The 13,026-nt window shown below is 50.4% G+C and overlaps 4 protein-coding genes across 4 annotated transcripts; 2 read left to right on the top strand and 2 right to left on the bottom strand.

Annotated features, from left to right (window-relative positions):
- Nucleotides 1-62: 62 nt before the first annotated feature.
- On the top strand, nucleotides 63-2,074 carry DEU56DRAFT_763208 (glycosyltransferase family 15 protein). Its single transcript, XM_041350786.1, has 12 exons — nucleotides 63-265; nucleotides 316-635; nucleotides 686-825; nucleotides 876-885; nucleotides 933-963; nucleotides 1,012-1,064; nucleotides 1,130-1,203; nucleotides 1,253-1,315; nucleotides 1,364-1,456; nucleotides 1,513-1,613; nucleotides 1,662-1,830; nucleotides 1,881-2,074. The coding sequence occupies exons 1-12, from the start codon at nucleotides 221-223 to the stop codon at nucleotides 1,928-1,930; spliced, it is 1,149 nt and encodes a 382-aa protein (XP_041215577.1). The 5' UTR covers nucleotides 63-220; the 3' UTR covers nucleotides 1,931-2,074.
- Nucleotides 2,075-6,039, bottom strand: DEU56DRAFT_763205 (kinase-like protein). Its single transcript, XM_041350785.1, has 13 exons — nucleotides 5,810-6,039; nucleotides 5,667-5,757; nucleotides 4,826-5,614; nucleotides 4,654-4,773; nucleotides 3,396-4,604; nucleotides 3,308-3,344; nucleotides 3,118-3,247; nucleotides 2,913-3,063; nucleotides 2,787-2,853; nucleotides 2,460-2,729; nucleotides 2,379-2,402; nucleotides 2,170-2,327; nucleotides 2,075-2,118 (listed from the first exon to the last, which is right to left on the bottom strand). Exons 1-13 carry the CDS (start codon nucleotides 5,980-5,982, stop codon nucleotides 2,089-2,091), a joined length of 3,249 nt encoding a protein of 1,082 aa, XP_041215576.1. The 5' UTR covers nucleotides 5,983-6,039; the 3' UTR covers nucleotides 2,075-2,088.
- Nucleotides 6,040-6,078: 39 nt separating this feature from the next.
- DEU56DRAFT_763201 (uncharacterized protein) lies at nucleotides 6,079-7,416 on the top strand. Its single transcript, XM_041350784.1, has 6 exons — nucleotides 6,079-6,368; nucleotides 6,420-6,540; nucleotides 6,597-6,694; nucleotides 6,744-7,069; nucleotides 7,119-7,271; nucleotides 7,325-7,416. Exons 1-6 carry the CDS (start codon nucleotides 6,154-6,156, stop codon nucleotides 7,348-7,350), a joined length of 939 nt encoding a protein of 312 aa, XP_041215575.1. The 5' UTR covers nucleotides 6,079-6,153; the 3' UTR covers nucleotides 7,351-7,416.
- Nucleotides 7,417-7,526: 110 nt separating this feature from the next.
- DEU56DRAFT_722546 (Sec23-binding domain of Sec16-domain-containing protein) lies at nucleotides 7,527-10,969 on the bottom strand (the record flags this gene model as incomplete). The annotated part of the gene is made up of 7 exons (XM_041347734.1): nucleotides 7,527-7,883; nucleotides 7,935-8,077; nucleotides 8,143-9,128; nucleotides 9,178-9,450; nucleotides 9,501-9,768; nucleotides 9,824-10,314; nucleotides 10,365-10,969. The coding sequence occupies 7 exons, from the start codon at nucleotides 10,967-10,969 to the stop codon at nucleotides 7,527-7,529; spliced, it is 3,123 nt and encodes a 1,040-aa protein (XP_041215574.1).
- Between the last annotated feature and the right edge of the window lie 2,057 nt (nucleotides 10,970-13,026).

Below are 13,026 nucleotides of genomic sequence, written 5' to 3'. Positions count from 1 at the left end.
TTTGAGCTTGAATCCGGGCTGCGCCGCAAAGCGCAGTTCAATTATGTAGTCGTGAGTTGGCTGTTTCCGGTGGCGCGGCTTTGGCGGGGCTGGCACTGGCAATCCTTCCACTGCAACCAACAGCATTCTTATATCCTTTTATTTCTTTCTCTTGCCTTTTACATCCATTTACCTTTCATTCAGGTAGCAAACGTCCCTTGGGACGTGCACCTCTGTAAAGATGATGACGCCCATGCGTTATATCTTGCTTGTCTTGGGTCTTATTGTACGTGTTCATGTCACACTGATAATTCGGCTCACTTGACATTGGAATAGATTTCAGTTCACTACATTCTGAGCTTCACGCACGAAGAATACGGAAAGGCGACATCCATCTCAAATATAGCCGAGCAATGGACTGGCCCGAAGTCAAACCCTCCCTACAAAACGCCTGTGCCCGAAGAGTACTACAAGCCCGACACACCCATGAACTTACAGGACCGCAAAGCGAACGCCACATTCGTCATGCTTGTACGGAACTCTGACCTTTCGGGAATCATGAGCAGTATGAAGCAAATCGAGGACAGGTTCAACAGGAAGTTCAAGTATCCTTATGTCTTCCTCAACGATGAGCCTTTTACGCAGAGCTTCAAGGAGTGCGCATTTTACGTTTCAATACATGAAGCTTCTGACAGCAGCCGTAAAGCCACATACAAGCCTTAACTACTACCACAGTCGAATTTGGCCTCATCCCATCTGATCATTGGCATCAACCATCGTGGGTTGATGAAGATCGAGCAACCAAAGCTCGTGACGACTTGGTTAGGAACAATGTAATTTATGGAGGTACGTAATCTTAGAGTTCCAAGCGTGCAGGTAGCCTGACCATCTTTTAGGTAGCGTTCCGTGCGTATGCCAAGTTATCCTCGCTGCTTCTGACTAACTGCTCCTAGTTACCGCAATATGTGCCGCTTTAACTCGGGCGTACGTAACTCTGACGCGTTTTAGCGAGGTCCTCTAACCAGCCCTTAGTTCTTCTACCGACATGAGCTCTTGCAGCAATACAAGTACTATTGGAGAGTGGAGTGAGTAGACACAACCGGTGGAAACGCAAAGTATTTCGGCTTATTTCCTTATCTTTCCCAATCAGGCCGGACGTCAAGCTTTTCTGTGACGTGGACTATGATCCCTTCCTTGTGATGCAAGACCAAAACAAGGTGTATGGTAAATCAAATGATGCTATCACTTGTACACAAGTCTCAAACATCAACAGGTTTCACCATATCACTATACGAATACCAAGCTACTATTCCAACACTATGGAACACTGTAAAGTGTGAGTGTATTCGGCGTTCACTATGGTTTTAATCTCACCTCCCTCTAGCTTTTATCCATGCTAATCCTGACTTCGTGGCCCCCGACAACGCGATGCAATTTCTCTCTGATGATGGTGGAGAGTCCTACAATCTGTGTCACTGTAGGTTTACTGCGCATCACACTCGCTTCCCTATACTAATGAAATCCCGTGGCCAGTCTGGAGCAACTTTGAGATCGGAGATCTTGACTTCTGGCGAGGTGAAGCATATTCCAAGTTCTTTGAATACCTTGATGAGCAGGGTGGATTCTATTATGAGGTGAGTTCTGTGTTTCCACGCTTTAGGACCTTGTTTCATTTGGAATAGCGTTGGGGAGATGCGCCAGTTCATAGTATCGGAGCCGCCCTGTTTGCGAAGAAGGATCAGATTCACTTCTTCAACGACATCGGGTATCGACATGAACCCTTCCAGCACTGTCCGCAGGGAGATGTCCATGCAAAAGGAAAATGTTGGTGCGACCCTGGCCAGAATTTCGGTAAGCATCTCCGTGCAACATTGAACCACCGCTGAAGCTCGTTTCTTCAGACTATGAGTGGTATTCATGCCTGAACCGATACGACAAGATGTTCTCGTAGACCGAAAGCATCAGTGCTGTCACAGCGTATGTACTCAGCAGTGGGCGATATGTTCCTACAACACTAGATACCGCACTCTACGATCTGTATACCTCAGGCATATCCGAGCACGATAGACCTTATTGCATATTGCACCTAGTCAATGATGTGGTATAAGGCTACAGAATGGACTGCGAATAATATTGGTACTGCAAGAAGAGATAAGCTTGGGATGTGCAACTGCCTTAGTCTCTACTCACCGAGTCGTAAAGACGCGTCCAGTTGGAGCCCAAGGAGGTGTCAATAAGACGGTCGATATATTCACCCACAAGGGAATGAGTCAAGGCGGGTTGGAAGCGATCACGCAGTTGAGCTGCAGTCTGATCACCAAACGCAGCAAAGCATGGCAGCTTGGAGTCTAAAACAAGACATTGAGATCAAATGATCCTGCCGACCGTGGATCTCTCACCTTTTTGCATCAGTTCCACCAGAGCTGCGGATGATCGATATCAGTTCCATGCACGGGACTGATCAAACGTAAGGCACTGACTTATGATTCGATCACAGTGTTTTCTCGCTGCCTCGAACCCCTCACGAAACAGGCGCTTAAACTCCAAAAAAGACTCTCCATCCACGCCCCCTAGCACTTCCACATATTCCGGTGGCAGCTTGAATGGTGCAGCCTCAAAACCTATGTTACCCGGTGAATTAGACAACATGAACCCAAAGTCTATGTGAATGAGGTGCCCCTCTCGGTCCAGCAATATGTTCCCATTATGCCGATCCTTTATTTGCAACAGGTACGTTACGATGGAATAACCTACGAAATGGGTGGGACATTGAATACGGGGATTGAGGTATTGAGAGCAGAACAGACCTGCGAGTGACTTGGCAAAGTTGCGTTGCGCTCGAACAAACTTAGCCATAGATGGATCGCCGTAAGTCTTCACAGCGTATTTCAGTACGCTATCGTTTGTGCAAAACAATAAAATGAGGGACCAACCGATTTGAAGTGATCTAGGAGAGTGACATATCCGAGCCGGCCCTCTGCCAACCGTCTTGCGTATTCGGACTTCTTGATGGAATGTATCGACACGGCGTCTGTTATAGTCTCTACCAAGCCCGACGATGCGCCAGTGGTTAGAATTTGGAAGCTGAATGAGTGTTAAGCTTACGCCATCTAGGTAACTTGGTGAAAGCGAACTCACTAGCGGACCCAACATTGACAGTTCTCTTCTTGCCAAATCTGCTCAAACTGCTGTATAAGCTGAACGGCGACCTGTTCCTGGCGAAGATCGCCACCAGTTTTAACGATCACAGAGACACAGTCCCAGTTTGCTAGCAATGGTAAGTTAAAATGAATAAATGCAATTGTTCATAGTAAGGCCGTAGCCTTACCTAGATGACCATACGGTGATCCGTGCTGTATTCGACTCTGAAAAATAGGACATTGCAGTCATGCAATAGCAAAAATGGTTAAACCCACCTTCTTCGTCGCCCAAGATTCGCTGAATATTACGGCGGAGGGATCGACCTTGTTCAGCTCACGCTTGATGATAGTTTCGTCTTCAGCAGTCTTCATGTTATTACCCACGTCACCAATGCGCATCATCCCGTCTCCTTCCCTGTGTTCTCGCATGCGCTCCATTCGCTCTTCTTCAAGTGCGATCATCTCCTTCATGATACGGCCCCTGATGGCGGCTGCCTCTGCATGTTGCACGCGCATCCGGGTGGTAGCTGGTGAATCGCCAGCCCTCCCAGCGAGCGAGGGATGTAGTGGCCCACTGTTTGCCTGATGATGTGGACCGCCTAACCAGCCAGAGCCGGGGAGCCAACTCAGAGGGCCATACGGTGAACTCGAATTGACCAGCGTTGCAGTTGAATCCGAAGAAGGTAATGTGGTCACTGCCTCGCGAATGAGGTTCGCATTGAGCTGCGAAAGCATGACAGCAGCCGTACGCATGCGTTCGGAGTAATCGTCAAGCGAAAGTATACGATTGTTACTGTTACTATCAGGTGGTGGGTCTGGCAGCTGGGTGGTTGAAGGTAGTGTCGAGAACCGGCCACCAGTGGTTGGAAAGGCGGGAGAAGAAGATAACGACAATATTCCTTCTGGGTTGGGTGATGAAGGCAAGGAAGAAGTTCGAGACCACGCGACCATATCCAGCTCCTTGTTCTTCAGCACGGGTGGAAGCACAATGGACTCTGTAAGGTCTATTGGTCCGCGGTGAGACTCGCCGGCCCCGTACAGTTGCTCGACGAGGTCCATCTCCTCATCGTCACCGATGAGAGAACTAGTACTACTAGTAGCAGAAGCTACAGGGACCGACGAAGCTTCTGTCTCCTCAGTAGAGTCATTTCCCAAAGCATTTTCCGAGCCGACAACGGGATCTCCAAGGGCCTTGTGTTTCAAGGAAAGAGGTGACCTAGTGAAGGCAATGAGTTCTCTCGAAGCACCTTTGCGTTCATTCTCCTTCGTCACTATACGCTTCAGCGTCTCCTTATTTCTTCTCTTTGTTGGGTCAAAGTCAAGGTCGTCGTGCAGAATCTCAATAATGAGCAAATAAGGTACTCGCTCCGCGGAATTGAGCACAACGCTTTCGCCAGGGGGGATTCGAACGATCTTGTGGTGCGGTTGAGAGTCATTCCGTGGCACAGGGTTATCCGATGAAGAACACCACATAGGCATGCACACCTGAGATCCTATATCACGAACTGGGGTATGACAGAGAGGAAGATATTACCTCTGCAGGAAGCTTGTGGTTAAGAGCAGTCAATTCGGCTCTAAGGGCGCTGACTCGCGCAGGCTTTGGCACAACAAGTAGGCGGTTAGAGATGTGCTCGAGCGTTATCAGGAACTGGACCTGTTATATTTCATGTGAAGCCAAAGTTATAATGACAGTGGAAACTGCTTACTTCTGAACGGTAGTAGTGACTTCTGAGGAGATGTGCCTGTGAATCCAAATCATACCGTTGGAGGAGGGAATCGCCGAAATTCAGTGTACTCTGACGAAAAGGATGCTGGGTCGTAGGTATCGAAGGAGAGGATTGGTAAGGGCTGGTAACGCGTGCCGGGGATGAGGGATCAAGTTGATCGAGTGGATCCTCAGACAATGTTGACCGATGCATGTTTTGCAGATGAACTAGAGCGGGACTTGTCTGTGCAGCAACATTCGTCCGACGAAAATTGACAATTGTTCGCTTTTCGGAGACCGCAGGACCATGGGGCCCACAAACATCATTAGAAGGGCGTTCATGAGAACTAGCCGTGTGGTCATCTTCATTGTTTCCATCTGAGGCATTGTCATCATCGTCCCCAGAGTCATTGCGGGTGGTCTGTCCTGATCCTGAAGCAACGTCATTTTCATCGGTCCGTAGGCTTTTCAGGTCTGACCCGTCCTCGTCAGCACGACCCTGCTGCAACGCAACCTCACCCATGATCTCAGTAAGCTTAGGCATGGCTGGAGTTCCGGCTAACATCAGACCAAGTCCGATGAGTACTGGTTCGACATGGGTTTTAACCTTCCGACGTGAGAAGCGCGCCTGGAACGGCAGGTCCAAGCCAGAGTACGGAGAGACTGGAGTTGGAAGATCACCGAAGATGATTTCATGACATCTTTGTAACGTCCGTTGGCATACCTGAAAAGATGGAGAACTAGGTGAAGAAGAGAGATCTTGCAAAGAAGCTTGCATAAGCCAGAGGGTCTCCACAGGCATCAGCTGTGAGCTTGAAGCTACGGAGCTGTTGCCTACGTACAATCATGGCTATATGTGTGGACCGTTGTGAAATGTCTACTACAAAGCATTCCAGTGCTCGTGATTTGGAAGGCCGTGTGACGAGTAAATGACTAGCGAAGCTATAAGTTTGGTTGCTCCGACACGGTGAATACTGGTAAATACCATATGAAACCCCATACTTCGCGTAATTCTTGCGTGTCGAGTTCTTTCAACCTTCGGGTAAGGTAGTACGTGATGCCTATGTTGTCGGAATACACCATCAGGTATCGTAGAGCTACATGAACAGAGAAGAAGGAAGGAGATAAAAAGAGTCGTAGGAGAAGGGCATGGGACATGTCTAACAAGGCTCTGGTCCCCGTCTGAAGACGGTGAGCAGAGAGACTGATTCAAAGTTGTCTAGTTCCCACGGCTGCTATATTGTAACCCTTTGTTATTGATTTGTTACACGTTGACAACTTTGGACCGTCCAACTCGGATAACCAAATCCTTTCACAAGTGCCTTCAATATGCTTTGGCCCCTACTTGCTCTATTACTCTTGCCCTTGTCCTTAGCGGCCAAAAAATCAGCGCATGAGCAGCTGGTTGACCTCGCAGCAGCAGGAAATGGCCTCATACATCTCAACGAACAGACTTATGACTTGCTTGCCTCCTCGAAGCGCAACTGGTCGGCTGCTGTGCTTTTTACTGCGCTCAATCCCCAACGGCGCTGTGCTCCTTGCAAGTCAGTGACAAGCTTCTAAACACACTAATGAGGCTAATTGTGCCTTTACAGAGAATTTGACCCGTCATTCACTGCTGTAGCCAAAGCGTGGGCGACCGCTCCCAAAGAGCAGCGGGACCAGCACTTCTTCGCTACCCTTGACTTCGATGATGGGCACGCCGTCTTCCAAAAGGTGATTCCAGCATCATATCCTGCGAAGCTATATCCAACGACTGACGTGCTTGTTAGCTTGGCATGGCTTCTGCCCCAGGTGTTCACGTGTATCCCGCGACCGAAGGACCAAACGCGTCTGCAAAAAAGGCCCCCTTCAAATACGATTTCCAACAGTAGGATTTTCATTATCCTTGATTTACAAACTCTTATTGGACTCCACAGTGGTTTCGAAGCTGGACCCCTCGCTGAGCAACTCTCTGTTCACACCCCCATCCCTATCCCGTACAAGGCTCCCTTTGACTGGGCGCGTGCAGGCAGCATCGCTTCACTCATCCCAATCATTACCCTTATCTTCCGCTTTATCAAACCAGCACTGCAAAATCGCTGGGTCTGGGCCGCTGGCACAATCACTACCTCTCTAATCATGACCTCTGGTTACATGTTCACTCGCATTAGAGGTGCACCCTATGTTGGCCCGAATGGCGCTTGGATCGCTCAAGGCTACCAAAATCAGTATGGACAAGAAGTTCAAGTCATCGCCATGGTTTGTAAGTTGTCACGCACCTTACACATCATCCTGGTGCTGATCATTGATAGATGGAATATTGGCTGGATCTTTCTTAATGTTGACTGTCGTCACACCACGCCAATTGTCACCCGGCCGTCAAAGAACCCAGGTATACCTCTGGACTGCAGTTAACTTCCTCGTTTTCAGCATTTTGGTATCACTCTTCCGTGTCAAAAACCCAGGTTTGTCTGTCTTAAGCAAGATGTCTGACACACAACTCTAACACTCATATCAGGCTACCCGTTCAAGCTCATTATATAGAATCACGTAGTTTATATTGCAATGATAGCCACGGCATGCACTTGAATTATAAAAAGCAAATAAAAATGTACATGCATGAGAAGAAGTGAGGTGACAGATGACGAAAGCCGAAAGCTAAAATATATCCAGAATAAATTGATGTGATGGTCTCTATGATAAGTATCCGTATGACTGATCTACGAAGCATTCTCTTGCTGTTGGAAAACATCAACGTAGCGGGTTCGTACATTGCGTTTGGCGGCTTGCGAGCGTGGGCGACTAGGTGGTGGAAGCGGTGTCATGGGAGTCGTTGGCGCTGGTGTGTTGGGGAGAGATGTCGCTTCAGTGGGAGCAAGATTCGAACGCACCCGCATGGGTGGCTTAGCGGTGGGAGATGTGCTCAAATCAATAGCTGAAACAGATCGGGCTGGCGGTGGTGCTGAACTTGCACCGTTGGCGTGAGGAAGTGGAGCACTTGCCCGCGCTGGTGAGGCTGTCTGTGCTCTTGAAGGAGGTGGGGGTGGTGCAACTGGCTGTGCGGTTTCAGCACCAGCCTGACAAATTTTTGAGTGATATCACACATCTAAATAACACTGGCTGCATACCTTCTTATTAACCCAACGCTTGAGATCTTTGTCGTAATAGAAAGCCGATTCTTGCCCAAGACTGGCCTTGATAGGACCAGGGGCTGTTTCAGAACGCTTCCAGAACCGGCCCAGCCAGGAGCTCGGCGCCGCTGAAGCCGTCGCTGGGGGGGTGTCTAGCAACAAGAGTTGTTGGGAATATTGGGACGAAGAGGTAATCACAACTGACCTTTCTTTTCCTCCGTTTTCTTGGTGTCCTCTACAGGCGTGGCAGATTTTTCGCTACTCCCAGACTCAGCTGCTTCTTGTTTACGTTCACGTCTATTTGCATTATTGCCAAAGCCCAAGTCCTCGTCCTCATCTTCGAAGCTTGGTTGCGGCTGGAGATTCAACATGGATGGGCTAGGAGTCGCAGTCAACGTGGGGTCATCCATCAAGGAGATAAAGCCATCAGAGGAACCTCGGAAATGATCGACGGAGTGAAAAGTGGCTGTCGTCGGTGTGGGGCCAGAGTCCGAATTGTTGAGTGAAGACCACCATCCTGTCTCCTGTTGTTGTTGCTCAGAGCCCTCCTCAGCAGTCATCTCCAACGAAGGCTTTCGTGACAACGGCTCGGTACCATATGCAGGGGCGTAGCCATTTGTCGTTGAATGCCCATTCATACCTGAACCGTGTGAGGAGTAAGGGTAAGCTGATCGTGGTGGGTGCAAAGGTGCAGTCAAGGGAGGCGCTGGTGACAGCTTCCGTGTTGGGTGATAGTAATCCATGGCAGATGAGGCACGATCAATAGGCACGTGAGAGTGAGAAGTGGAGACTGCCATCGCGGAACCGCTTCTGCGGGGAGGCGGTGTACCGGACATTGAATGCGGGTTCATCATCCCAGGGGGAGGCGACGGACTTGCGGACGTTGTAGTTGATGAAATCTCGCTGAAGTGAGAGAAAGGTCCTAGGGATGACACCTGACTCTTGGACGGTGCTGGCTGAGGTGGAGGCTCGTCCCCTTCTCCAGCGATGAACTTCGTCAAGCGCCCCTCAAGCCAGCTACCGATACTATCAAGACTAGGTTTGTTCACCTTTCCGCCTATCCAAGATCCGCTCTTTGCCATTTGTGGAGTACCAATCAAGCGCTCTGCTAACCCTTTCAACTGCTCGATAACAACGGAATTGAGATAGGGTGATGGATGTGTCATTGCAGCGGTGATTGCCTCGCAAGATCTGTAGTTCGCTTAAGAAGCTGCAGAATCACACTAGAAGATCGACGCACCTGCTGGCTGCCTGTATCTCGCCGATCTCCGCGAGATACGAGGCCCTGATAAGCTTGTATGCCTGTAAATGCGGCAAACCGTGGAATGCTTCTTGTCCCTTCGGGACGCTCTTCAGCGACAAGGCGAACTCGGCAATTTCGGACAGGATAATGGGGTCAGTGTCCTTATAGAAAGCGGGAGACGCGTGTGGATTTCGTGAACCAACGAGAACAATTCGACCTGATGGACTCCCGATGCCCCCTATTGGAGAAGTCTGAGGAGATAGCAAGTAACTGACGATGATCTTAGCGCAGGAAGACATGTGCAAGGATTATACAATTACCATGCATGCGCAGCCTCGACCTGTTGATGCGATACAAGGTAGTCGCCCAGTGCTGTCAAGGTTGCCGACCACTCAGAAGACAGAGGACTGGAGACCATTGATGCCACAAGTTCTGGCCACTTCGACAATGCATTAGCAGGGATTTGTGCTGCCATCACTGGCGAAGGAAAACTAGGTGACATTGGCGTGGTGTGCGCAATAGCCGGTGTAGGGACTTGCAGTGTAGCCGTTGTTCTCGCGAGCAGACTGGTGGGAATCAGTTCCTGGACTGTTTGCCAAGTAGCTTCATATCAGAAGATTCAGCTCGGAAAATGATCACTAACCAGCAGTTGGTCCCTGACCAGAGAATAGACTATAGATCACACGAAGCCACTCTCTTCCATTGCTGGGAGGAGGTACTTGTTCCTTTCCGCGTCCAACAAAGGCCGTCCGCTGTGCATCATGAACACCTAACTCTCCCTTGAGGAACTCGTTAACAACGTCCTTCCAAGCCTCCTTGTCAATGCTGCTCGCAATGACCATCGCATGCGCCCACAGTTTCTCATCCAGCGCGTAGTGATAAGCTTGTCTCCTTTCACCTCTCACAAGGAATTCCTGTATCTTATCTAATGCGGATGGAAGGAGCGTAGAAACTGAGATGGGTGTCTCGCTCGTGCCAGCGTGCCCACCACTGAAGCCTGGAATCATACCAAGGCCGTTGGACATAGGAGAAGCAAAACCTGCTGTCGAGAGGGCACCAGGCCCACTCTCACCACCCTCAGACGTGGCAATGCGAGGAAGCAGCGCCATTCTTACAGCTGAGTCAATGTGAGTACTGGAATGCAACATTAGTCAAGGATGTCGATCCGTGGTCTGGCGACAGACCTTCCAGACAGTGCACCATCATTCTCTACCATGATCTTGAGCAGTTTGACTAGAACCAGCTTTCCCTCAGCACGCTGCTTCTCGGTTCCTTCTGACATATACATCGTCCCACGCAACAGCTCATCAATCCGATCCTCCAGATACTTGATGACGCGTGCCTTCTTTGTTTTGACTTGAGATGCTGCCCCAGTGCGCACAAGACTGACAGGTGTACCAGGGTCAGAAAACAGAGGGCCAGGATAAGCAGCGGCAGAAGGTTCAAGCGCGAATTCAGGGAGAAGTTTGTGCAACACACGTACACGCACATCTGTCGAGTGACGAGACGAGAGTGCAACATCAAATCCAGTGATAAGGTCAGGAGAGCTGTGGAAACACGTAACCACCTTCCCACCAAAACCAAAACTGATCACTGGAGCTCGAGTAGATGTCCGACCCAAAGGATCGTTTGAGCCTAAGAGAGAAGGGGAGGGTGCATATGGAGGGCGAGCCGCGGGTGAGATGAGAAGCTCCTGACTATACGCAGACACCGCGCCGTACGAGCTTGGTTCACCGGGACGGGGCTTGGGAACAAACCCGTTAACTTCACGCTGAGGGGGAATTCCCATGGGCAGGGACGCTGTGGAATGCAAGGATCCGTTGGAACCAGAACGGCCACGATAATCGGACGACGCCAGCGCAGCAACATTCTTGGTAAGTGCATAAGGGTCAGGGGCTGGAGACGCCTGACGTGAATGATGGAAGACGGGGGATGAAGTCCTCTCATACGCAGCATGCGATCTGGGCTCGTAATTGTTCACCGCAGCCGGAGCCGTCGAGTTGTAGGCACTCTTAACAGATCCTGCATGGCTCGCGAACGAGCGGACAGAACTAGGAGATGTCGCTCTGTTGGGCGCGGTATACTGTGATGGCTCATATGCAGATGCCGGATGGGGAGGGCCAGGGTAAATATCTTGTTCACCGGAGTCGAAAGCATTGCGTAAAGGAGAGGAAACCCTCTTTACCGGACTACGCAGGGACGACGCATTTGAACCGTTGGATCCATCTCTGGAGTGAGAAGCGGACCGTCGTAGCGCTGGACCTCGTAACATCATGTCTTGGTGTTGATGCACCTTGGCTCTAGGTGGAGAAGAAGGTGGGCTGCTAGGAGGCTGTGTTGAACCATTCAAACCTCCATGCTCTGCGGGATGTAAAGGTGAGTAGAGATCTTGAACGGTATGGAAAGATGACAATGTCGCCTCGGGCTGCAAACTTTCCGGATCGTCCCAGGGCATATCGTCAGACGAGTAGGCACGACTCTCTGAGTGCAGGTCATGACTTGGCAGTGGATATGGCTCAGTGGCAGGAGAAGCAACACATTGCACGTGGTCCGTAAATGAGGTGGATGAACCCTGTTTGGGAGTAGGCACTTCGTCAAGTAATTCCTGTGTATAAGAGTTTTGTGGGGGTGTCGGAGGATTCGGGAGTAGAGGAGGGGCAGCCAATGGGGATGTATGAGTGCCCGCATGTGACAACCCATGTTGCGCGTAATGATCACCGACAGGCCGTTGGGGGAGCTGTTGGGGAAAATTGGGTGGCGAGGTAATACCAAGGGCCCCTTCAAGCTGACGAGTGGCTGGCGCTCGTGGAGGTGCATAAGAAACTGGAGGTTGTGCCACGCTACTAGAAAGGTTGCCGTATCGGGTACTATCAGACGGGGGAGGGAGAGTAGGGGGCACAGGAGGTACAGGAGGAATTTGCGAGGGCTGGCCATACGAGGCATACTGTCCCAAGGCTGGTGCGCGTGCACTCACAGCACGCTTTGACACCTTCGGAGGAGGAAGAGGGGGATCATACGCATTCGATTTCTGTGGACGATATGATGCAGCCGACATCGCAGGAGGAACCTGAGCAGGAGGGGGAGGGATGCTCGGAGAAGGTTGCTGAGGAGCTGCAGCGTACGCAGACGACGAATAAGGTTGAGAGACTGATCGTGTCATAGGGTTGTACGGCTCATACGTGTTCTGAGAAGTGGCAGGTATGGCAGGTGGTTGTGACGCGCGAGTGGTAGTGGCGTTAGCGGTAGGCTTGTAATGATCATGTACTGGCGCATATGGTTGGCTTATATACTGGCTCCCGCTGTATTGTGAGGAAGTGGCATTCGAGTCCAGTGTGTACTGGTGATAAGCACTCGCTGCACCGCTGGCATTATAACTCCCTTGCGCTGTGGATAATTAATACTGCAGACGTGACAAATTTAGACAACCGACACACCTGGTGGTTGAACATACGAGGCTTGCGGTTGAGCCGTGGAGTGACTAGACGCAGAAGACCACCCTTGAGACTGTTCGTAACCAGAAGCAGAGTATTGCGAGCTATCAGGAACCTGATTTACGGGAACACTGGCATCCTGGTCTAAAGGAACCGCCCAAGGATCTTGTTGAAAATGCTGAGCGTCCTGGGGGATGTGGTCTTCAGGGAACAAACTAGAAGCGTCCTGGCCCATGTCAGATGGATAAGAAGCAGAATCATGGTGTCCATGTTCATGACCCGTCAACCCGGCAGGTGGTGTCGTGTCGGTCTCCTCGTTGCCGATGACCGCAAATGGATCTGGCCCAGAATCACCGTCTGAACCAAAAAGCGAAGCCGCAGCTTCTACAGTACTCATGTTTGCAACGTTTCTGTC

The sequence above is a fragment of the Suillus clintonianus genome (genome assembly GCF_016758775.1).
Source record: "Suillus clintonianus strain FC179 chromosome Unknown DEU56scaffold_1, whole genome shotgun sequence".
Lineage (NCBI taxonomy): Eukaryota > Fungi > Basidiomycota > Agaricomycetes > Boletales > Suillaceae > Suillus > Suillus clintonianus.
This window is presented reverse-complemented; position numbering and strand designations above follow the sequence as displayed.

Bases quoted from the DNA above. Each gene is read 5' to 3' on its own strand.
- DEU56DRAFT_763208 (XM_041350786.1), top strand. From the start codon at position 221: ATGATGACGCCCATGCGTTATATCTTGCTTGTCTTGGGTCTTATT. The intron at 1,065-1,129 runs GTGAGTAGACAC...TTTCCCAATCAG, and splicing joins AAGTACTATTGGAGAGTGGA to GCCGGACGTCAAGCTTTTCT. The intron at 1,614-1,661 runs GTGAGTTCTGTG...CATTTGGAATAG, and splicing joins AGGGTGGATTCTATTATGAG to CGTTGGGGAGATGCGCCAGT.
- DEU56DRAFT_763205 (XM_041350785.1), bottom strand. From the start codon at position 5,982: ATGTCCCATGCCCTTCTCCTACGACTCTTTTTATCTCCTTCCTTCTTC. The intron at 3,064-3,117 runs GTGAGTTCGCTT...ACACTCATTCAG, and splicing joins TGTCAATGTTGGGTCCGCTA to CTTCCAAATTCTAACCACTG. The intron at 2,730-2,786 runs GTCTGTTCTGCT...CCCATTTCGTAG, and splicing joins CTTTGCCAAGTCACTCGCAG to GTTATTCCATCGTAACGTAC.
- DEU56DRAFT_763201 (XM_041350784.1), top strand. From the start codon at position 6,154: ATGCTTTGGCCCCTACTTGCTCTATTACTCTTGCCCTTGTCCTTAGCG. The intron at 6,369-6,419 runs GTCAGTGACAAG...GTGCCTTTACAG, and splicing joins CGGCGCTGTGCTCCTTGCAA to AGAATTTGACCCGTCATTCA. The intron at 7,272-7,324 runs GTTTGTCTGTCT...CACTCATATCAG, and splicing joins CTTCCGTGTCAAAAACCCAG to GCTACCCGTTCAAGCTCATT.